At 51.6% G+C, this 22626-nt stretch overlaps 2 protein-coding genes across 2 annotated transcripts in view; one reads left to right on the forward strand and one right to left on the reverse strand.

Annotated features, from left to right (window-relative positions):
* The window catches only part of Mroh2a (maestro heat like repeat family member 2A), a 36783-nt gene extending 23137 nt beyond the window's left edge, over window positions 1-13646 (forward strand). The window contains exons 29-43 of the mRNA XM_032901585.1: window positions 817-940; window positions 1353-1471; window positions 2989-3141; window positions 3922-4076; window positions 6559-6718; window positions 6803-6996; window positions 7256-7393; window positions 7787-7901; window positions 9817-9966; window positions 10068-10254; window positions 11102-11253; window positions 11982-12113; window positions 12603-12705; window positions 13006-13071; window positions 13381-13646. Coding sequence (XP_032757476.1) covers window positions 817-940; window positions 1353-1471; window positions 2989-3141; window positions 3922-4076; window positions 6559-6718; window positions 6803-6996; window positions 7256-7393; window positions 7787-7901; window positions 9817-9966; window positions 10068-10254; window positions 11102-11253; window positions 11982-12113; window positions 12603-12705; window positions 13006-13071; window positions 13381-13502 — 2070 coding nt within the window. The 3' untranslated portion in view covers window positions 13503-13646. The remainder of the gene's footprint in view (window positions 1-816; window positions 941-1352; window positions 1472-2988; window positions 3142-3921; window positions 4077-6558; window positions 6719-6802; window positions 6997-7255; window positions 7394-7786; window positions 7902-9816; window positions 9967-10067; window positions 10255-11101; window positions 11254-11981; window positions 12114-12602; window positions 12706-13005; window positions 13072-13380) is intronic.
* A 4339-nt stretch (window positions 13647-17985) lies between these two features.
* Hjurp (Holliday junction recognition protein) overlaps window positions 17986-22626 on the reverse strand; it is a 13371-nt gene continuing 8730 nt past the window's right edge. Inside the window, exons 7-8 of the mRNA XM_032901587.1 lie at window positions 21578-21656; window positions 17986-20267 (exon numbers count right to left, since the gene is read on the reverse strand). Coding sequence (XP_032757478.1) covers window positions 18775-20267; window positions 21578-21656 — 1572 coding nt within the window. The 3' untranslated portion in view covers window positions 17986-18774. The remainder of the gene's footprint in view (window positions 20268-21577; window positions 21657-22626) is intronic.

A 22626-nucleotide genomic window follows, 5' to 3' on the forward strand; every position in this document is an offset into this window, starting at 1 on the left:
ATGGTGCCCGAGGCTTATGCAGTAGTCATCCAATGCAGAATACCACACAGGAAAGATACCATTTACCAAGAACATTGAAATAAGTCACTACAGTCACAAAGCAAGCTTAACAAGTATCACCAGGGCCGGGAAGTTGAAAACAAAGTGGCATTTAATTGATCAATCAGCACCCATAGCATGAGGTCTCTCTTCCACCGGTGTTGGCTCTGAGCTCTGGCTGTCTTACTCTTAGAAATGGCTGCGGACAGGATAGTAGTTCGCCAGGGCTAGAGGGTAGGGGTGGCCTCGGGTCTTGGGGTGGTATATGGTAAGCCACAGAAACACCTTAATGGAGGTGAGGAGGAAGGCAAGGCATAATGAAAGAGCCTAAAGGACATTCAGGGTCAGTGGTGCACACAATGTGTCACCTAGAGTCTACTATTCATGTCTGATAGCATTCTCTGAAAGAAGAGAGGCACTAACCTCAACTGTACAGACAGTCCTGAGGGACTGCTGAAGCGCCTGGCCAGGAGACTCATCAGCAGAGTAGTTTCATGTTAGAACCTGGAGTCCAGATGTAGGAATACGGCAAATGTCTGAAAGTCCAGAGTAGCGCAGAACAGAGCTTACTAGGGGTGAATGCTGGGCTCTCTGATATTGGTTGACTGACCTGTAAGAACCCAGCTCTGCAGCTGAGGAGATGTGAGCATGAATGGAAGGCACAGAGTGGCCAGGCCTTGCACACCGTAGTCGCCCTGCATGCTGTCCCTGGGCTGTGCACAGCTGGCTGTGCTTCTGAGTGTGGAGATCTGAGCCCTGATGTCTCTTGACTCTCAGATCCCCCTGAAGCTGGGGCAGTTTGGAATACTGGTTGGACTCATCGCTCCGTGCACCTGTGACGTCCACAGAAGAACCCGCTTGACCTCGATAAATGTCCTGGCCAGCCTGCTAGATCTTCATGGTAGGGAGGAGACAGGACATGAGGGACGTGTTGGGGTGAGGGCTAAGGTATCAGTGCAGGCCCCATGTTCAGGCAGGCAAGCATGTGCATAACTTATAACAGAGGGGAGAGTGCTCCCCAAGAGGGTCATGGAAGCTTCCAGAAAAGGGGGCTCACGGGATGGGGTTGACCCATTGAAGGCCCAGTGTTGGACTTATCCAGCTTGCAGATACCAAGGGAGCAACAGAACTAGATAGAACCAAGCTGGAGGGACAGGGCAGTAGATACGTAAGCCGGATGCGGAAGTGGTGCATGCAAAGCTAGTCATGTTGAAGGCTCAGTGAGTGGAGTCTAGAAGGGAAGGGGCATGCATACACCGGAGGGCAGCCCAGGCTGCTCACTCTCTCCTGCTGCTCGACTATTCTCCAAACAGTTAGCCAGACGTGCTCTTTATGGGGAGCTTCCAAGGAGCAGGAACTACAGAAATGTAAGGAGGACCTCCAGGACACAGACATGGACAAGATTTCCAGTGCTTCCTCCAGAATCGCCAAGGTGACACTGGGCCGTGCTGGGGGTGCCTCCGTCTCCTATGCTGTCTGTATAGCCAATCTTGTCACCCAGGCAATCATTTCTCAGTAGATGCATCTGTAGTGAAATGGCTTGTAGTGGCCGGGACATAAAGGATAGATGCCTGACATTCCCTGGCTGACTCCTCTAAGACCCTAGTGAGTGTGGAGAGGGCTGTGGGAAAGGGCCAATCAGACCCTGCACCCTGGCTGTCTTAGCTGCTGCTCTATTGCTGTGAAGAGACCATGACTAAGACAACTCTTACAAAGGAAAACATTTGGTTGGGAGCTTGCTTACGGTTTTAGAGGCTTAGTCCATCGTCCTCGTGGCAGGGAGCATGGCAGCAGACAGGTGTGGTGCTGGAGAAGTAGCTTCGAGCTAAATCCCTGATGCTCGGCCAGAGAGAGAGAGACTGGACCTGGCTTGGGTTTTCGAAACTTTAAAGTCTACCCACAATGACACACTTCCTCCACCAAGGCCACACCTCCTAAACCGACTAATCCTATTAAAGAGTTCTACTCCCTGGTGACTAAGAATTGGAATATAGGAGCCTATAGAGGCCATTCTTATTCAAACTACTACACTGGCACTAGTTCCTGAGCTGCTAGTGGCATACTGATGAATACGAGTACCCAGAACCATGACATGGGCCTTGACCTTCAAAGAAATGGAACTTAAAGCCATTTCTTCCTAGGGGGGCAGAGGTTATCTTCCTGGTGCCCACGGGAGTTTGTTTAGCTGCAGGTTGAGGTCAGAGAGTGTCTGCGAGACAGTGCTGTGAAGAAGGGAATGTCCTGTATGAGATACAGAGTAAGAGGCAGTGATCAGGAGTGGGGAAGGTTTGGCACACTCTGAAAGCCTTGGGAAACTGGGACACTCTTCCATTCTTCAGGGCACAGCCTAGGGAATGCTGCCGCCCTTGGTGGGCTGAGTCTTCCCTTCCTCGATTAACAGTTAAAACAATCCCCTGCAGACCTGCCCACAGGCCAACCTGACCTAGATAATTCCTTGTTAAGATTCTCTTCCCAGGCAAGGCCCTGTGCCTGTATCTCATGTAGGATACCCCTGCCCCTTGCCGAGCCACTGACCACATCCCAGGCTTACCACTTCATCAGGTTGAGCTTGAGTCTGTATGTTATACCCTAGTTGTCCCTTCTAGGACAACATCCAAAAAGCCCAGGGCATTCTTTCATGGTGGCCCTTCCCTGGGAGGAACAGAAGCACAGACAAAAAAAAAAAAAAGGCATGGCTCCTCAGGCCTGTACCCCTGAGCCTCTGAGATACAATCAGCCTGTCTCTGTGCCCTTTTGAATGTATCCCGAAGGGGCAAGTAACTTATCTAATATCTACATCTAATATCTACATTCCCGAAGGACAGCAGTCCCCTCTCTCTCGCTTAATTTCTGTTGCTAATTTCTGTGTATGTGGGTACATAGGCCACGTGTGCCATTTGGATCAGGGGAGTGGACGGAGCCTAGAATTCTGTCTTGCTCTGGTCCTAGGTGGTCTGCCCAGAGTTTAACTGCGATGAGGTTGTCTCTCTCATCCAGAAGCTCTGTGAGAACATTGGGGCCATGGACCTGCAGCACGACAGGGCTGCTGTCACCTGGATAGGCATCTTCCTCCAGATGCGGGTCAAGGAGCTGGAGGACAAGGTAGCCAAGCTGGCAGGGGATGCTTTGGATTGGTGCTAGAACTGACCGGTGTACACAAGTATAGGCTGTGTGGCACACGTTGAGGCTGATTGCTTTCACCCAAACCAGGGGTGCTAAAGAGGATAAAACAGAGCTCTAGAATGAGAAAGGTGCTGAGATGTAACTGGCCAGTGAGTAGATGAGGGACCATGGGTACCAGGCTCTTTTCAGTGGGGCACTTACCTGCCCTGTGAAGACACACTGAACATGTAGGAGGAAGAGACCCATAGGGCATCTTGAGAAGGCTTTAGGGGTCTAACCCACCTACCATGCTCCTCAAAGGAGAGGTGTCCTACAGGGGCCCTGAACTACCTTCATTTCAATTACTGTCATAAAGCACACTGACCAAGCACAATTTAGCAAGGACAATGATCAAACTGGTGTACAGTTCCAGGTTACATCTCGTCACTGAGGGACAGTCAAGCAGTCAGTGACATTATAGCCACAGTTAAGAGCAGAAAGCAGCACAGGCATCCTGCTTGCTTTCTGCTTCCTTCACTCTTCCATAGTCCAGGGCACAGAGCCTAGGGAATGCTGCTGCCCGTGGTGGACTGGGTCTTCTCTGCCTCAATCAACAATTAAAACGGCCCCTCACAGGCCTGTCCACATGCCAACCTGACCTAGACAGTTCCTTATTAAGATTCTCTTTCCAGTTGATTCTAAGTTGCGTTGACAATTTAAAATAATCAACACCAGTCCCAAATGCCCACCCACCCAAGAAGATGCCCGCCCCCTCCTCAGGTGGCTGAGATACTGGGTGCCATCTTGGTCCACCTGCCAGTGGTAGACCACCAAGAGGTGAGGAGGCATCTCATCGAAGGCATCCTCCTGCTGGCACACTACCACCAGGAAACCGTCCTCACGTCACTCCTGAGGCAGCCGCTGCCCATGGAAAGGTGAGTGCCATGGGAGGTGGACAAGGCTAGGAAGAGCCTAAGCCTTGGGGCAGTGCCTGTATCTCATGTAGGACACCCCTGCCCTTTGCCAAGCCACTGACCCACATCCCAGGCTTACCACTTCATCGGGTTGAGCTTGAGTCTGTATCTCATAGCTTCATCCATACCCTAGTTGTCCCTTCTAGGACAACATCCAAAAGGCCCAGGGCATTCTTTCATGGTGGCCCTTCCCTGGGAGGAACAGGCACAGACAAAAGTAAATCATGGCTCCTCAGGCCTGTACCCCTGAGCCTCTGAGATACATCAGCCTGTCCCTGTGCAAGCGATGTTTCCGAAGGACAGCAGTCCCCTCTTTCTCGCTTAGTTTCTATTGCTTATTTCCATGTATATGGGTACATACGCCATGTGTGTGCTTGTACCAGCAGAGGCCCAAAGACAGTGTCAGACTCTCTGGAGCTCCAGGTGACTGTGAGCTTCCTGATGTTGGCACTGCCAACTGAACTCAGGCCCTCTGCAAGAGCAGCACACACTCCCTCTCCCTCTCCCTCTCCCTCTCCCTCTCCCTCTCTCTCTCTCTCTCTCTCTCCCTCTCTCTCTCGTTCTCTTTCTTCAGTGCCAACTCCCTTCTTACCAGGGCATAGACAGGGCCATGGCAAAAACAGTAAGTTTGGAAGATGCCAGAATTCACTTGGGCAAGGCCCAGCAAGAGGCCAGAGTGGTTCCCCAGAGGAGCTGAGCCTGTGTGGATCAGTGAGGTGAGGCCGACTTGAGTAGAGAAAGGAACATTTCCTGAGAGGCCTCAGATTCACAGCAAAAGGGGCTGACGTGTGAAGCCCAGGTGTGGTACCACTAAGGTGTGGCGTTTCCTAAGCGAGGTCTGCAGGGTGCAAGGGGCGATGCTGTGCATATTTGGTGACCTCCTGAAGGTGGTGGTTGGAGAGCTGGGTGGGCAGGGTCACATACAATGCATAGTGATATCAGCAGATATGCGGGGCTCGATGGCTTTCAAGGTAGCAATGCCACATTCTAGCTGTCGCTTCCTCCCAGTCTTGGCTTTCTGTCGAAACACAGTGATGCAGAGACCTTTGAAGAACGCAGCACTTAGCACAGCCCCCACGGAGCAGAAGCCTGGAAGCTTCCCTTCCTTCAGGGTCACACCAGACTGCCACTGAGGTGACACCCAACTGGGTTTCAGATCCCAAAGTCTTGCCAGGGGCACATAGCATTGGTAGAATTCAGGCTGGAGCTACAAACCTTTGTTTCAGACACATCCACAGGGCGTTAAGGAGCAGTGTGCACCTACCTCCCCATCGGCTTCCCATCCATAGCATCTAGCTGTGTCTCTCCCCACACTGAAGTTTCTGGCCTGGGCTCCTGCACTGGCTCTGTGGGTTCGAATACACACTTGAATTGTTTCCTTGTCCATTTATAGAATTGCTTGCTTTAGCTCCTTAGACTTTTCCAGATGCCCAGGTCTCTGTACTATTTGTACCCGGCACAATAAGTCTCAGTCCACTGGCATTTTTCTTCCCAGCAGTGCCATGAGTTTCGCTTTCTAGTCAAGGAGGCCATTTTCTTTCTAATTTCATGCTATTTTTGTCGGATTTTGTTGTTGTTGTTGTTGTTGTTGTTATTGTTGTTGTTGTTGTTGTTGTTGTTATTGTTGGTTTTGATTTGGACATGTAGCCCAGTCTGGCCTCAAACTCCTCATGTAGCTGAAGCTGGTCTTGGACTCCTGATTTCCCCCTGCCTCGACCTCTCAAATGAGGGATTTCAGACTTGTACCATGATGCCTATCTCAAGAAGTCCATTTCCAAAGGTAGCTTGTCAGGCCCCTTGTCCCTTGGGACCTTAGTCACCTTTTCTGTGAATATATATATATGAGAGAGAGAGAGAGAGAGAGAGAGAGAGAGAGAGAGAGAGAGAGAGAGAGAGCGAGCCCTTCCTGGAATATCAGCTCTGAGCATTTAACTGGTACCCCCATGTGTGTGTTTATTCCTCCAAACATTATACCTCTGTCTCCTGTGACTATTTTCCCCAAATTCCTGGAAGACAATTTGGAAGGAATAGCTGACCAAAAACAAACAACAGCAAAAACAAAAACAAAAACAAGAACAAAAACAAAAAACAAAAAACAAACCAAACCAAACAAACAAACAAAAAAAAAAACCAAAAAACAAAAAACCAAAACCCCAAAAACACTGCAAGATGCTCAATGCTTCTTTAGGCTCTTGGAGGCTTCCGTGGCTGTCCCTAGGAGGTCATCAAATGGGAGGCCTGGTGAGGTCAGGAGGCTGTGGCTTTCTTGCTGGAACCCTAGAGAAACTGAGGGACCAGCCCTGATTGTATAACCAAAAGCGACTCTGGCGACCTCCTAGAATTCAACTCTTTGCTTAGGGGTCACACAGGGGTGTCATGAGGGGTGCTATCCTGCCAGAGCAGGCCGCCAGAAAGCCCGCCCTCCTTGTCTTTCTTTGCCTAGCCACCTGACGGAGGTGTGGCTGGCTGTGGCTGAGAACGTGCCCTTCGCACGGACCATGCTGCATGGCTTGCTGGGCCGGCTGCAGTCAAGGTTCACTGCCAAGATAAATGCCACCTCCAAGGCTGACATCTGGCGCCTGGCAGCCGTGGACCCTCTGATGGTGAGCGGTGGAGGCAGGTGATTGGACCCCCCCACTCCCCCACCAGGGACTCAGGGCAGGACCCACCAGCCCTTCTCCCTGCAGACTCTCTGTACCATCCAACTCCTCATGGAAAAGATGGACCAGGATGATAAGTTCCCAGACCTGTTTCCTGACCTGCTGTATACCTTCCTGCTGCAACTTGGTAGCAGCCACGGGCCAGAAGCCGCCTCCCCTGTCCTGAAAACCTGGAGGCTGGTCCACACAGGGCCGCTGCCCCAGGAGATGACCCTGCAGAGGTGCTCAAGGGCAAGTGGGCAGGAGGGAGGGACACGGTGCAAGGCAGCCAACTCGGGCTAAAGTTGACTGCTAGCTTTTCCTTAGAAGCCACTGGGTTCCACTGGTCCTCCCGGGAGTGGGCGGAAGTGATTTTACTCACACCCTTTCCCCATGTGTGTCCAGCGTGGTGTAGGTTCCAGAGCTCGGAGACCTCCGTCTCCTGTGGCCCTTCCCCTCCAGTCTTCCTCAGCAGCCTCGCCCTTCCTCGCCCCTCTCCAGGATCACCATCAAATCCATGCAGCTTTTGGTCAAGAGGATCAACAGAGAGCCCCTGGAGCAGGCCCTGGAGGAGCAGTCTGTGTGGTCCCTGCTGGAGAACGGAGGCACCTTCCTAGAGGGAGTGAGCCAGATGGCCAGGTGGGGCCAGGGCTCCCGGGACTTCAAGGGTCCTGCAGAGGATTATCCCTGGGCATGGCATAGCTAGACGTCACGTTTCTGGGGTCACTTCTACAGCGATGGATGTCCTGGACTCTGGAGTGACAGTGAGGCCAGAGAATGAGAGGACAGAGAGAGAGAGAGAGAGGAGAGGCCTCCAAGGCCACAGTAGGTCCCTGGGCATTCTGGTCTCATCATCACAGCCCTGAGCATTTAACTGGCACCCCCGCCCCTGCCATCAACTACCTGGGGAACAGAGAAAGGTGCAGACACACTAGGAAGTCTGACTCAGTTCCCCCTTAAGCTTGGGCTCTAGAGTAGAGGACAGAGCAGAGCCGAGATAGCCCTCCCTGTGGCACCCTTCCTTCCCCTTAGGTTGTGCATGCAGAACATGGAGAACTACATGCAGAGGCTGGCAGAGCTGGTGCTCACGGGCATGGGCTCCGAGGTCCTGAGCTGCTGCATCAGCAGCACGGCCATCTGTGTAGAAGTGAGACACCCAGCCCCGGGAGGGAGGGGTGCGGGTGGGCGGTGGGTAATTGTCTATGGGCTTTCTAGGGTGTCACATCTTCATGGCAGGCATCTGTCCTTTGAGGACCTGAGTTTAGGGGACAGACCTTGCTTTCTGTAGATATCCCCTCCTTTGCTACACTTGGACGTCCTGGGCAAGCAGAGGCTGAGACACAGCTTTTGAACCAATCGAAAGGAGCTTCTAGGCCTGAGCTAGGAAGCGCTCACCTTGCCTCATTGGAAATAGGGAACATCATTGGCTAGCAGGGCCTCATCTCTCAGTTGTGTGGCTAGACCATTTGTGGAGTCTTGGAGGAGCTGGCCAGGAGACCTTTGGGAGAATTTTATTGCATGTTGTCTAGTAGCTATAAGGACCAACAAGTGTCCCTGAGCAGTTGCCATCAACCTTTCACCGAGGAGCCTCATAGTTAAGAAGTATTCCTGACTTGGGGGTGATGGGGAGCCAGGCTATGTGGGTGGGGAGAGAGCCACAAAACCATGTATTGCTGGGTTCCAGTAAAACCTTCCCTATGGACACCAGCACTTAAGCTAAACACACTTTCTGTGTGTCATAATCCCTCAAGACATTTCCCATCACTTAGACACGTGACAATGACCCCTGGTATTGGACTACACCCCAGTCATCAAGATTTCTCGGGCTCATAGAGTCCTCTCGTGTCTGTGCCTCTGCAAACCATTCAAAAATCATTGATGGGGAGAGATTTACAGCTTCAAGTGGCTTGCAAGCCAGGCTAAGGGTCAGATGCAGGGACCAGACACAGTGGCTGAGCCACAGGACTTTGTCCTGTGGGGTTTGTAAAGTGAGGGTGTGGTCGCCACTCGCCACTCTGTTTGGCCCTTCCCGGGAGCTCCTCAGAAGGTTTAGAGAATCAAAAGAGCTATGGCAGGTTGGGTGCAATAGGCATGAAAATGGCAGGTTGGGTGGTCTCAAGGCACCAGGCGTGTACCGGGCTCAGCCCCAGAAGCCACCAATGTGATGTTTAATTCCCTCTAGGTATCTTTAAAACATGCTCATGAGGCTAGGGGATGTGTCTTAGCACATAAAGGCACATAAAGTACTTTTATACAAGCATCAGGACCTGAGTTCAGATCCCCGGCACCCTCCGAAAAGCCGAGTGTGCAGCTCTGTCTGTAACCTAGAGCTGGTAGGGGAAAGGGTGAAGATCTGGGCCAGAGATCCAGGCTCAGGGAGCGGCCCTGAGAGCCACGAGTTGTGGGACATGCCTTTAATCCCAGCATTCAGAAGTCAGAGGCAGGAGGATCTCTGTGTGTTTGAGGCTAACCTGGTCTGCATAATGAAACCCTGTCTCAAAAAAAAAAAAAAAAAAAAAAAAAAAAGAAAAAAAAAAGTAAGGACTCTGTCCTCTGCATCCTAGTGTGTGAGCGCACACACTCACAATTTAAAAGCACTCAGGAGTTCTTGAGCATGTACACACACACGTGCATCCGCGGGTTTCCCACCGGCCTGAAGTCTGACACTCTTGAGTACGAGCCCAGCAGGGATTCTGTCCACTGACCCGAATTATGCTTTCTGCACACTTGTGTGCAGACACTGGAAGGTGAGACTCTTATGCACGGCAGCTGCCCTGTCATCTTAACAGAGGAAATGAATTATAACACACACGCGTCTCCACAGCGGGCAGCACTTGCATTCCCTGCACATTTCTGTATTGAATCCTACGGCAAGCCCGAGACAGCTGTACCTTTTCTGGATGAGAAGACAGAAGCTCATGGTCATCCCCTCCCCCCACCCCCACCCCCACCTCCTTCTCATAGAGTGGCCTCTCTGTGCATCCCTCTTTGTAATGACTCCTCTGCCTCAGTGCCCAGTTATGGTCCTCCACCTTGGGTAACTGCAGCCCTCCCTTTTCCAGTTCATGAGCGACCCAGTTTTGCACCAGGAGAAGCTGCTGAGGCCGGTGGTGCTGATGCTGGAGAAGGGCGCGGGGCAGGACAAAGATGAGACCCTGCAGGTGCTCTCTCTGCGCGCCTTGGGCAACATGGCTCTCGGTGCTCCCCGGAAGGTACCACAGTGGCCTTGGTGTAAGGTCTCTGGACTGAGGGCTATGTGGGCACGCTCCTCCGAGAAGCTTGGGGCGCAGCCGAGTGACCTGAATTCCTCTAGGTGAAGCAGTACCGAAAACTCCTGCTGGAGAAGTGCCTGGGCTCCCTGCAGGGACAGGTGAGCAGCAGTGCCACCGCTGAAGGCATGGAGGCCCTGACCAAGGTCCTGGCCGAGCTCCGAGAGGGGGATATAGGATCTTCGTTTGAAGCCATCTCTAAGCAGTGCAGGGCTTTCTTCGACAATGTGAGTCCAGATAAGAGTCCCCCACCCCACGCAATATCTGTGTGCTCTGTTGCTTTAAGAAAATACCTGAGACTGCATGACTTACGAAGCATAGCGGTCTACGTAGCTTACACTTCTGGGGTTTGGGCCTTCTGTTGCGTTGTCTAAGCTAACTTGGATCCTTACTAGAAGGCCACAAAGGTCACCATGGGAATGCCACTCCCAGCATCACATCTAATGCGATGACTTCTAAAGGTGCCACCTCCAAAATGCCTTTTGTATATGATTTGGGGAACTAAGTTTCCAACACATTAAATCTAGGTTGGGGCACATTCAAGTCATAGCATTCACTCCATTTGCTCAAAGCTGGAAGAAATGATGTGTCCCAGGGCGGAACAAGCTGGCCCTACAGGGAGTGGTAATGTTCTTTGGCTGACCTTGGGACCTTGCAACAACCTTGGCTTATGCTAAGAGCTGGAGAATCAGCACCTTACAATCTGAGTGCTCAAGTGAATTCCATCCTGTGCCGGGGTGGGGGTGGGGTCCCAGGAGCTCCCCGGGGCTCCCCCACATTCTCTTGGTGGCACCTCTGGACACTGGTGCTAGGCAGGCAATGAAGTGCGTTCAAATTCCACATAAACCCTTATGCCTGCCCTTGGGATGACCGCCCCGCTCCCCTGCTTCCCCAAGCTAGAGTCATGCCCAGTCTCTTGAGTGCTACATGAGCTCGAGGAAGGAGGGACTGTCCCGATGGAAGGATCCAGAAAGCTTTGTTGTGGAGACCTAGGAGTTGAAATTGTCCATGGACAAGGGCTGGGGCTTTGCTGGACTTCCTGATGACAGCCTCCTTGTACCTCTCGCTCTCAGGAGAGCGAGCTGTTGCTGGTTGAAGGCCTTCGTCCTCTTTGGGAGGCTTGCAAAGGTGGTTGGAATTTCCAAGAAGCATTTCTTCAAAGGGGAGGTGAAGAGAGGCTGGGTCTCCCTCCTGCTGCACTGCCAGGACCCCTGCCCCAGCGTGGCCCAGGTAACACCCCCTCTCCCCGCAACCTGTGTCCTACGATCTGGGGCCTCAGTGCCAAAAAGAGGAAGGGGCCCTTGCGCCTGCTGGCTCAGTAAGCTACCAGCTCTTCCACTCTCCCTCCGCCACCCCATTCCTTCTGCAGGCTGGGGCAGGGAACCATCCCAGGGGCCCCTAAAATGGGCTTCTCTGTGAGGACACATGTTACGGCTCCTCTTTGCTCTAGTCGCCGTGGACAGCTAGTGTCTGCCTATCTACTTTTCCTTCTAGAATATTCAGTACCTCACAGGCCACGTTGAGGTACCCAGGCTTGGACCCCTTTAAAACTGGCCTTAAACCTCTCCTCATGGCTCCCTGTGGCTAACTGCCAGGGCCGTTGAGAGGGGCTCAGCTTGGTCTGTCACGTCTCTCTAAGGCCCCAGATCCCGAGAGTTGGAGGAATAGGGTGAAAGAAGGTAGAGTAGGAAGCCTGTCCATCCCAACTGAGCGCCTGGCTTCATCTCCCTCACAGCTGCTTTAAAGGGAAAGGTGTTGGCTGAAGGGGCGTGTGAGGGGCACCTAGCCCCCGGGGGCTTAGTACAGATGTACGGGTGCGCTTCTAGGAGCCCCCAGCCTGACTCTTGTTTGCTCTGGAGCCCTTTGTGGGGCTGCTCTCTCTCTCCTCAGGGGAGAGTCCACCCAGCGCCCTGCTTGTTGATGTCTTTCCCGCTGTCTTGTGCCCTGCATCCCTTCAGGCATGTGTGGCCACCATGTTTCAGTGTGTGCATTTCTGGGGCTGGAAATCCCTGGACAGTTCCTTTGGTCACAGCAATGACAGCATCAATGACCAGATGACAGTTTTTCAGACAAACATGTGCTCCGTCCTGGTGAGAAGGCCAAGTGGGGGACGTGGTTGGGTTTATGACCCTATTCTTACCTTTTGCCATGAAAACAGGACAATGCAAGGGGGACCCATGTTGACTTTTCTAACTGCCACAGTCGGAGAGTAAAGAGACAAAATTTAATTCTGGCAATAGAATTTATTTAGCCCCAAGCAACCAGACTACAGCCATTTCAAGATGGGGTCGGGGGGAAGATTGTTTTGTGGTATTTTTGCATTGCTTGGTTACAGTCTTCAAAGTCCAGGAAGGTTCCTGACAGGAAGGAATGCTCTTTGAAGGCAGCCTGTCCCCAGCTTGTTTTCCACAGCTAGGTGGCCCTCCACAGCCAGGTGGCCCTCCACAGTCAGGTGACCCCCCCCAGCCAGGTGGCCCTCCACAGCCAGGTGACCCTCCACAGCCAGGTGGCCCTCCACAGCCAGGTGGCCCTCCACAGCCAGGTGACCCTCCACAGCCAGGTGGCCCTTGTTTTTGCAGGCCCAGAAGAAGCCTGCTGTTCTCTGCAGTTTCCTGCTGGAAACAACAGTCTTCATGAAAAACAACTTGTCTAGGATCAGAACCGCTGCCTGCAGCTTGGCAGGTGGGACAGATGCGTCCAGATTCAGGGGCGGGATCTCGAAGCCACTTAGCGAACCCCAGGTTTGGACAGGGAGACAAGCGGTGATCTGGGAGGAGAGCGAGCTCTGGTCTCGCATGCTGGTCTGGCGGCCCAGTTTCGTGCTTGCCCAACCTTTTGCACACTGTTAACTTCAGACGAAGACACATGACTGGTGTCTTTGCAGGTCAATCTGTGTGTGCCTCCTGCAGGGAGAGAGGCAGCCCCATGGGCCTGCGGACCTCTCACTGGAGTTAAAGTGTGCCTATACACCTGTCATTTCAGGAATTATCATGAAGCAGCTGTCTGCCCATTATCTGAAGAAGATGGACCTCGTGGGACTTCGGAATTGTTAAGTAGCACAGACTCAGCTGTAGAAACACATGGCTCACCGACACCTTTGAGACCACACTGGGCGAGGGGCTGGTGACCTGGGGCTGTGGGCCAACGGGGGAAGAGGGTGTAGCTGGACCTAGAGAGATGGCTGAATGTAGGGCTTTCCAGGATGAGCATTTGGTGGGTAGAGTCCGTGTCGACACCATTCTCAGATTTTTCTGCTGCCCCTGACCCAATTCCACAGCCAAGGCCTAAACCTGTTTGTGATGTCAGGAGGCCTGACAGGTCCTGACCGAAGGACCTGTCCCTTTTGTCCCTACCCAGCTCTCCAGGACCTGCAGCTGGACTCGGATGCCGGGGTCAGGAGGGCGGCCTTGGAGACCCTCAAAGTCCTGGACAGCTGCAATCAGCACTGGCTCTTGGCTTCACCCAGAGGACTGCCGTAAGTGGCTCCGATTTGACACTGCCTCATCGGTGTCACACCCGCCCATAGCATGGCAAATCATTTTTCATTTGTAGAAAAACTGCTGTAAAAGAATGAGTATCCATCCCTCCTCTCCCTCCGAAATATACCTCCATTGCTCTCCCCAGTGCAGGCTCCTGGCTATATGGACAGCACATCCCAAAGCCAACCATGGGGCAATGGGCAGCTTCAGCCCTGTAGGCCTCTTCATCCTCAGCTGAGCCCTTGTGGGTGTGGACAGGCACTGCTCTCCCACATGTCCCGATGTGTACCCACAGCCAGGCATGGTGCCAGGCAAGGGGGGGGGTTTAAAACCACTGTCCAGCCTGTCCCCAGGGACCTTGTTTCTAAAGCAAAAGGCAGATGTATCTACAGCTGACCACGACACCGTGAGAAGCTTCACCTGGGAGGCAGTGCTCACACAAAGTCTACCCTCTCCTTTCCTGGACACTCGAGGCTATCGGTGTTTGGGCTGGGGGATCAGGAGTCCAGTGGGGCCCCGAACAGTTTGGCAGGGGAACCAAAAGGGTAACTGGTCCCATGTCTAGAAATCTGGAAGGAAAAGACAGCGAAGACAACTTTCTCATTCTTGGGTTGGCACTGAGACCAGGGCAGGCAAAAATACTCAAGGCAGCACCTCCCCAGGGGATGCTCGCCCAGTCTGAGGCAGTTCACTTGCTGAGGCTTCTCACCAAGGGCGAGTTTTGCAGCTCTTTGGCTCTGATAGAGTAAATAGTGAAGTGCTGGCATCAACTCTGGGTGTGCCCAGGATGTCATGCAACGTATCTGTGCCTGGGGCTCCCCTTCCACTCAGATAGAACAAAAGGTGACCAGCAGAACTGAGGGCCAGTCTCTGAGATGGACTTTCCTTTAAAAAGGAATAGAATTCAGAAAGAGTAAAGGGTTAAAGCCAACTATGGTAAAATGTAACTGCAAAATACCAAAAACTAACAAATCAGAGGGGAGATTATTTTTGATTTGTATAACATTAGAAGGGGTGGTGGAGATCCAGAGTAAACCCAAATCTAACAGGTGACTACAACAGTGAGTGCCCCGAGAGCTCTGGTGAAATGAGGATACCCAGGGCAGCATGCCCAACCTCAAGTGAGAGCAGACTGGGGTGTGGGTCTGTGCCAGCGCTCATCAAGCAAGCATGAAGCTCGGGTTCCATCCTTAGTTACACCCCCCCCCCCCAATCACAGGTGAAGGTAAACCGTGTTTGAACCGTGTTTGTTACCACCACCAACAGAGAGCACCAGTGGGTGTGAAGCGTCTCTTACATTGCTTAACTGGGAGCCATTTGTAAAGGCTATTCAGCAGACTGTATCCCTGCCTGTGGCTTCTAAGAGTGTGCCAGTGTTATGCACATACACATGTATGTCCATAGCCCGTATGGACCCCTCCAGACATCCAGGACAATGGAACAGGCTACCCTGGATGTGAGAGCAGTCTACACTAGTTTCCAAGCACTATCACAAAATACCTGAGGCTGGACATTCCTTCTTATATGAAGGTTTAGCTTAAGTTTTGGAAACCCAAGGCCATGTGGTAGTCAAGAGATCTGGTGTCAGATATGAGAATATGTGGGGGTGGAGCAGGCACCATTTGCACAACCACCCCCGGCAAAAAACCCCAACCAAACGGTAAGCTAGAAAATTGGGTGAAGTCAGGCCTGGGCTTTTGTAACCACTCTGGGAAATCAACAAGGACAAAGTCCTTAATTCTTGCCAGGAGGCAAAGTCCCTAATCAGTCTGAGATACTTACCCCCACCCCTCTACCAGTGTTGCTACCTGGGGACACACTTCCAGTATAAGAGCCTTTGTGGGACACAAACCACAGCTCCTATTCGTGCAAGCTCCTGTCAGATGTGAAGCAAACCTGCAGAGTATACAATGTTATTTGGGTAAACACAAGAGAAGTTTTCAGTTAACTGCTCCCTTAGCAGAGCTCATACACTTGACTCCCACCTTTGCCCACTCCTGCTTGCCTTCCTCCGCTAAGGGATACTGGACCCCTTAGTTCTCAGCAAGGATCGGGTCCAAAGAAGGGTCTAGATATGCAGAGACCATGCCTCCATGCCTGCCCTGGAGGTGCTCAAGTCTGCATGCACTGCCAAAATGGGCATCCTGCAAGGTGCCAGGCTCTCAGACTTTATTGCTATACCAACTTGAGTTCTTCAAATCTAGGTGAAGCCCTGAGCTCAGTGCAATGCTGTCTGGGCTCAACACTATGTGTGTGTATGTTCAGACCAGGAAGGTTAGATGGAGCCCTCACAATAAAAACAGTATTTTTTTTTTTTTTGGAGACAGGCTCTTACTCTGTAGCACAGGCTAGCCCTTAATGTAGTGCGCTTGCTTTAGATTCTCTAGTGCTAGAATTCTGAATAAGCCAGTACATTCGGTTGGAGCTTTGTTCTCACGGGATCTCTTTACCTCAGGGAGCTGTCTATAGCCAGAAAGAAACCTCAGCAGAACTGGCCAAACCTACACCATCTCAGCCTTCAACCCTTAATTGATTTACTAGCAGTTTGACACCAGAGGCTTGGCTGGTGGCCATGGCCAATTGCTGACTTGCAGGTACTACAAATGTGGTCTTGGCTGGAAGTGTAAGAAAAAGGGAGACCGTAGGAACCATTCTAAGGGAAGGACAGGAGAAAAGTCCGCCCTTCAGCCTTACACTGAAAACCATCCCAAGAGGCAGTATACTAACAGTTGTCATTCTGTTACCACACACAGAATGACTGAAACTGCTCAGGAAGACTAGCTGCTGGCAACCAGACGACCTTTACAGTAGAAAGAGGCCTCATGGGTGCTACAGGGCTGCAAGAGTGTTTGGAAATAATTCAGAGTTGTTTCAGAGATTTCCTTTAAATCTTGGGATTCCTTCATGTGAGTGAATCTCAGGCAGTTTTAGCCGGCTGTCTCTTTAAAAAATGGAATGGCCCTATTAACTTCAGGGATCACCGTGTCTGGGGCTCAACTGTAGGTTTCATACGCAAGTGATGTTTCAACAGAACGTGGCGCACAATTCTAGATGGCGTGCCACAGCCAGAAAAGAAAACTTGAGGCAAACAGGTCCACAGGTCGATTGACATTGAAAACGCTAACAATACAACTTTATTTGCAAAACCACACCAGGCCCTTTCCACAGTGCCAGCTGCCCTGGAGGGGCGTTAAGGGCAGACAGGTCAAGCAGGGCAGCACGCAAGCGATGCAAAGGCGGTGCAGACAGTCGTGGCGCAGCATGCTTGAGGTGTGTCTGAGGCCAGCCTAGGTGACAGTGACAGAGACCCCATCTAAAACAGAACTAGAGGCAAGGGGGGCGGGGGAAGGCAAGATTTTTACTTTAAAAAATTTTCCTAACAAAAATCACCTTTCCATCCGGACCAATGAGAGATAATTTTAGTACAATCCCTGTAGTTCTTCAAGGCCTGCCACTATGCCCGACGTCTACTGCACTGCACTTGTGTTTATGCCCGCTGTGGGAACTCTCATGTCACACTGCAGTGACAGCAATGACAGAGGTTGCTGCTGTGTGCCCTGGGGTAAGTCAGCCCCATCTGAGTGAACTTAGGAGTGGGCAGACATAGACACACACTGTCCTCATAAGAGAAACAGAGACTGCTCACATCAGCGTCACTGAGGGGTCCTTAGGTGGATAGAGTAAGGACTGTAAAAGGCTTACTGGTCCAGCACAAAGAAGGAACCAGCTTTAATATCCTTCATGTTGTCACTGAATGTTGAGATCTGTTATAGCTGAAGGAGAAGGAAACAGAAAATGAAGCTATTGAGTGTTCAGTGTGGCTGAAGATGGGACTAGAGAAGGCATCGGGTAAAGGCCCTAAGGATAGGCCATTAAATTCCAGGGAAGTGGTGAGGACCAAGGACGAAGCTCCAAGTACTGTGACTCCCACCAACCAGCAAACTGATGGACTTTACAGAGAGTAAAGTCAAGGTCTCCTCTAGCGGTCGGGCAAGAGAGGTCTCCAGGCTTTGGTAAAAATCAAGATTTTTCTCTGAGTAGAGTACCAGGAAGGTGGGACTTCAAAGGTGGGGCATGTTGCACATGTCTTAGGAAGGCCGAGGCAGAGGGCTACAAGGTCAATCAGTTTGGGATACATAGCAAAACAGGGTTTAAAAACAAAGTAGCAGTATTTCATTGGCGCTAGAGCTGGAGGAAGGTCCAGACGGCAGGGCAAGGGACACAGCTGTATTCCTAGGACAGCGGGGGACATAAGCAAAAGGCTGAGGACACAGGCTGGGTGAGGAAAGCAGGTTCTGGACTAAGGCCTCCGGTGACCTTCCTTCCCATTGGAATCTCACCAATGAGATGACCTGGACATGAGTACGCTCTCAGTCACTTCCGCAGTGTCTGGAGCTGGCCACCGAGGCACAGTGGTGGTAGTTTGGTCTAGGGAAGTCAAAGGGGACTCAGGAGGCTGAGATAGCTAGACAAGAAGGGAGCCTGCTGGCGGGCATACCCTGCCAGGGATACCTGCCACACCAGGTGACCAGAGACCCAGCTAGTATTGTTGAGGTCTGGCCCTGTTCCTTGTGGTATCTATGGCTCTACCCCAGGTGGGTCCCTTCCCTTCTTGGCAGTTCAATCAGTTCATAAAGTGTTTTACCCATGGAAATAAATCCGAAAACAAAGATTAGCCTCAGCATTTGGGAAACGGAGGCAGAGGCAAGAGGATCAGGAACTTGAAGTCACCTCAACCATCCAACGAGTTCAAGGTCAGACCAAGCTATGTAAGACTGCCTCAAAAACAAAACATCTCCCCCACCCCACCCCAAACCAGAGCTCCTGAGACTAAGCCAACGGGTGGGAGCAGGGTCCGGGCTATGACCCAACCCATGGACTTACACCATGTCCTCCTGAAGGGCACTTACCTACACAAAAGCAGAAGAGAGGAAGGTGAAGACGGGGTGGGGAGCGGGGAGCGAAGACAATGTAAGCAGTTAAAGTCAAGAGGAAAGCTGCCATCGAGAATCCCCTGAATATGATTTAGAGACATATTCGAGGCTGGCTGGAGAAGCCCAAGGCAGAACAGAGGTGGCACTGTGATATGGTGCGGGGGAGGTGGCTGGGCAGAGGCCAAGTGGCTACTGGGAGCTGCAGTGAAAGACTGTTCAGCACACGTGATGCCCTGGGCCCCACCTCCAAAGAGCGTCTGCCAAGTCTTCCCCCTCAAAGCAGCTACTGACTACACATCACGTCCAACGGACAAACACCCAGCCAGCAGTCAGGACACTCAGAGCCGGCCTGCTGCTCCCGAGGAATCTGGAGACTTAGCCGGGTATGACAACTTGCGCCTCTTTGTTGACAACCAAGGGCCTCTCACAACAGCACTAGCAGTCTGTGCAGACCTGTGGCCCTCAACTGCAGTTGAATCCTGTGGAATTCTTATGCGCCAGTCAGGAGATGGCAACCATTTCTGGGAACTCTGGAGTGGAGAGTCTGGATTTAATCTTTTCAAGTGCTCTGTTTGACCGGGAACAGCTGCAGCAGCTTTCACTGGAGATACTCTGCCACACGAAATCACCTTCACATGCCGAGGTGACACCAGACAATACTTCTGATAAAGTCTGTTGAATTCTTTTTTAAGCTCGTCATAGTGATCTCCACAGTCTGGAGAGTCCGGTGCTGAAATGGCTGTACTGGGCCATGCTGCCTTTCTGATTGGTTCAGAATTATGTTCTTGAAGATGGCCAGACCTCTGTTGAAAATGACCTGGACTTTGTGACGGGCTGTCCTCTGGAGAAGGGCCCCTCTTTAGGAGACAGCTATTTGTCTTGACAGACCTTCCCCTCAGGTCTTCAAAAGCTTCACCTGGCCTCTCCATCTTCTCTCTGCTCAAAGGTGAACTCAGCTTGTGGGTTTCTACACTCTGGCGGCTGCCTGGGCTTTTAGAGCCACCTCTGTACACGTCTGCAGCCCAAGACTGCGTAGGGCCAGTCAGGCGAAGCCGTTTCTCAGGAGATGGGCAACATTCCTGATGGAGTTTCTCAAATTTGATTTTAACCTCTCTATACCAGTTCTCTACCTGACCTGGAGGCACCCTCAGCCTGGGAGCCATTTTAACGGGTGAAATTAACCACTGTAATGCCTTCGCCCTGTCTTCTCGCCCAAGGTGGTTTACTGTGCTTAAGCCCAAGTACTTCTGAGGCAGCCCCTGGAGCTCCTTCCAAGCTGGAATCAATTTATGGACTTGGAGTTTGCTTCCTTCAAGAGGAACACTTTCCAGTTCTAAGCCTGTCTTGTCTGTCTTGTGGGGATCAACATGTGGCAAGTTCTTGGAGTCCCTTAATACTCTGGCCTCTTTCCTGGGCTCTGAGCAGTGCAGGGGCCCCTTCCTAGAGCTCCTCTGGAAGGGTTTGCTCCTGTGGCAGTATGTCGTGTTCTTGTGCACCCCATGCTTTCGTGAGAGCCTCCTCTTGAGCTTCCAGTTCCTGTTAATGGAGGTCTTGGTGGAGATGATGCACGACGGCTTTGAGCACAGCAGCCTACTCATGGAATGCATCATGCCTTCATACAGATCGCTGATTGTCACATTGCTGATGTCATCAACCTCAGGGCACTGGTTGCTTACGCTGTTGCTGCTGGCCCCTAGTAAGGAGAAGCTGTCATTTCTAGGTACAATGGTCATGTCAGCTGGGCAAGGGTATGAGGAAGCCTGGTCTCCGGAGGATGAAGCAGACCCTTCAGGATCACCAAAGCTCTTTGCAGGGATACCATCCTGGCATCCTAGGGGAGAAACAGACAAAGTCAAGGGAAACCGCCACTCGATCCACCCATCCTTACCCACCGAGCAGGGAGCTGGTGAGGGCATCGCAAATCACGACAGTTTAAAACAGCACAAATAAAACCCCAGAAGGGTTAAGGAATAAACTCTTCTTGGAAGACTTCATTTCAGCAATCAAAACTGAACTTCACTCCAGGTTTGTTAAAGGAGTCTTCTCCTCCTCACGCTGTTTCAAGATGGCTGTCGGCTCAAACGCTAATACAACACGCAGACACACACACACAGATGTAACCCTCAAAAAATTAATTAGAAAAATTCCACCGATGCAAACATTTTAATAAGGAAGAGGCGACTCAGTCTTAAGAGCACTGGCTGCTCTTCCAGAGCCTCAGCGCTCGGTTCCCAGCACCCACGTGGGGCAACAGACAATGCAACTCCAGCAGGGGCCCTCTTCTGGCCTCTGTGGTCTGTGGCACCTGAACAGAAACACATGCATGCAAACACACATACACACGCACCACATATATACAGCAGGAAAAAGAAAAAGAAACCAAACCAAACCAAACCAAAACCCCCAAAAAACTCCTGACCTTTAGAGGGATGGCTGAGAAGGCAGGACCTACGTACGCATGGTGCAGCTATGACTTCTGCATTACATGAGTACTTCATAGATCTCAAAAAGTAAAATCCAACCTACAGAAACAGGAATGGAGCCTCAAATGGAGCACTCGAGACAGGCTGACACGGTGATGGCCACTCGAGGAGCTGCTAAACTCAGTGGGCGCCACCTGAGTGGGCCTAATACAAAAATGGCCACAAAGGACCTCGTGGGTCAGTTGGTAAACTCGTATCATGCCAATGAGAAGTTTCTGGCACATTTTGAATCTTTTATAATCATGGAGAATCACCCAGTTCTTGGAAAGTACATGTGAAAGCGCATGTACTTGGCTACATACATGAACCAAATAAATCTATACTGCCTGTGTACATACATGTGTGCTGGGGAGGGTCAGCGAAAGGGCGAGGATAAATGCTGCCCGTGACACACAAGGCAGGTGGCTGCTGCTCACTCCTGTGGTGCAGATTTCAAATGTTCAAACTGATGAGGGCAAAGGTCTATACAGCAACTGGTATCATGAGTTCAGAGGGATAGCCTGGGCTACAGTGAGACTACACCAGAGCAGTCTTTGTTCCTAGGACAGCACTTGTCGATGACAGTTCATCACACTCTTGTGGAACACCCCCCACAGGTGATACCAAGTCTCCAGAGACAAAAGACACAGTTCACGTCAAACCACTCCCTCATACTCACCAGGGGCTGGTGTGACAGGTGACGTCCAGGAAGGAAAGCAAGTCGTGACCGTGTCTTTTCCATCTCCCTTCTGTGTGTTCTGAAATCAGAACCAGTGATCAGAAGGGTTTCGGATGTTCAGACCTTGTGTTTATGGATCTGGGCTCTCTCTAAAAACACACTGTCCTTAGATAACATTAGTTATTCCCACTTCAAAACAAGTGTGCACCATAATGCTGACTAGTGTTCAAGCCCCAGAGGGAACCGGTGGCCCCAAAACATCTGTGACCTCTGCCTACAAGGGCACAGAGACCTTTGTGGCAGAGACCTGGCCCGGCCATCAGTGGCTCTTGTCTACCATTACACTTGGACTAGTCAGAATATCCAAAGGCCATGGAGATGGTGGGCAGAAGCCAGACAACTGGGCCTCATTCTGACTTTTTCCTTCGATCACAGAACAGCCAGAAGTATACCATCTATTGAACCAGGTGAAGGGGAATGTACCTCAGGGACAGTAGTCAAGGGATGTCCAAACACAGGCTTCAGCTGGTCACCAGCACAGAGAGAATATCGACTTCATGGGGACCCATAGCCACCATGAGAGGGGAAAGTGCTTGTTACTTGACACTACTCTTCAGACATATGGCATTAGGATGTTAGGGTGTCCTTTGTTTCATGAAAGATGCCAACAGAATTTGGGCATCTAGAGGTGACCAACTCCAGCTATTCTAGTTAGCATCAGCGGTCAACTTGACAGGGCCCACAGTCACCTGACGAGAGTCTCAACTGAACAGCAGTCCTCATCAGGTGGTTGTCCGCATGTCCACGAGGGACTCGTCGGCATGTCTGTGGGGGGCTGTATTGATTACTAACTGACCAAGGACGGCCCAGCCCACTGTGGGTGGCATCCCTTGGCAGGTGGCCTTGGGCTGTAGAAGGACCCAGCGGAGAGAAAGCGCTGCGGTATAGCAGAACGAGCCTGTGCTGCGAGCGAGGCTATTCCTGCAGTCTTCTTCCTGCCTGCCTTTCACCCAGAACAGCAGGCTGGGGATCAAAGAGGAGGTTTCACC

This window comes from Rattus rattus, chromosome 4 (genome assembly GCF_011064425.1).
Source record: "Rattus rattus isolate New Zealand chromosome 4, Rrattus_CSIRO_v1, whole genome shotgun sequence".
NCBI lineage: Eukaryota > Metazoa > Chordata > Mammalia > Rodentia > Muridae > Rattus > Rattus rattus.